Source organism: Cynoglossus semilaevis, chromosome 8, assembly GCF_000523025.1.
Source record: "Cynoglossus semilaevis isolate Cse_v1.0 chromosome 8, Cse_v1.0, whole genome shotgun sequence".
NCBI lineage: Eukaryota > Metazoa > Chordata > Actinopteri > Pleuronectiformes > Cynoglossidae > Cynoglossus > Cynoglossus semilaevis.
Genome location: NC_024314.1, coordinates 13,698,916 through 13,699,940, shown reverse-complemented (window position 1 = coordinate 13,699,940; position 1,025 = coordinate 13,698,916). Strand labels below are relative to the sequence as shown.

At 52.1% G+C, this 1,025-nt stretch overlaps 1 protein-coding gene across 1 annotated transcript in view; it reads right to left on the bottom strand.

The window, feature by feature from the left end:
- Nucleotides 1-972, bottom strand: part of LOC103382300 (glutamate receptor ionotropic, delta-1-like) — a 133,060-nt gene extending 132,088 nt beyond the window's left edge. The window contains 1 exon segment of the mRNA XM_008315044.3: nucleotides 298-972. Coding sequence (XP_008313266.1) covers nucleotides 298-385 — 88 coding nt within the window. The 5' untranslated portion in view covers nucleotides 386-972.
- Nucleotides 973-1,025: the final 53 nt, after the last annotated feature.

Here is a 1,025-nt window from a genome sequence, read left to right as displayed (position 1 = left end):
TTCCTCCTCTCATGGATCAGAATGATAATGAGGTGTGAGGTCAGAGGAGACACAGGTGAAAACTCCTGACCACCAACAGAACCAAGACACAAATCAAATATGTCCAACATCAGCGCCTGGTCGAAAAATATCAGTACCAGGTCCAACAACATCAGTACCAAGTCTAACAGCATCAGTACCAGGTCTTACAACATCAGTAACAGTTCTAAATGCAGCATCAGTACCAGCAGCATCAGTACCAGCAGCATCAGTACCAGCAGCATCAGTACCACTCTGGGTCCAGGGTCCAGCTCTTACCGATGTGAATGATGGAGTCCGCGCTCACGGTGTTGCATCGCAGTATCCACAGGGAATGAAAGAACAATATCAGCACCTCCATCATCATCTCCTGCTCCTGCTCCGACCAGGTGCCTCCGCGGATCCTCGTCCCTGATTTTTCTCTTTTTTTGTTTCTTTTTTGTTTTGTTTTTTTCTCCACTGAGGTGTAAAAAAATCCCTCAAAATTGATCGCGGGTGCGTGGAGGAAGCAGTAGCAGCAGCAACAGTGGGAGGAAGGAAAAATCCGAAAACTGTTGGTGGAGAAGAAAAAGAGAGGAGGAGAAGAAAGGAGGCGAAGGAGGTGGGGAGAAAAGACAGGAGCAGACTTGTCCGCAGCTCCGCCGAGACAGAGAAGCCGGGGAAGTGAGGAGGGGAGCGGGGAGAGGACGAGAGGAGACACCGGCGGCTGGAGCTCTGACTCTGCCTCTGAGTCTGAGACACAACACACTGCGAACTGCGGAGGTGGAGGAGGAGCAGCAGCAGGAGGAGGAGGAAGAAGATATGGAGAGTCCGCTTCTCTCTCTCTCTCTCTCTCTCTCTCTCTCTCTCTCCGTGAACCACGTGACTGCGGAGTCTCTATCTACTACAGCGGCAGGAGCCGGAGCAGAGAAAAGAGGAGCGAGGGTTGGAGTCGGAGGAGGTGATGGTTGGTTGGATGGTTGGTTGAATGGATGGATGGATGGATGGATGGAGCGCGCCTCGCCGAG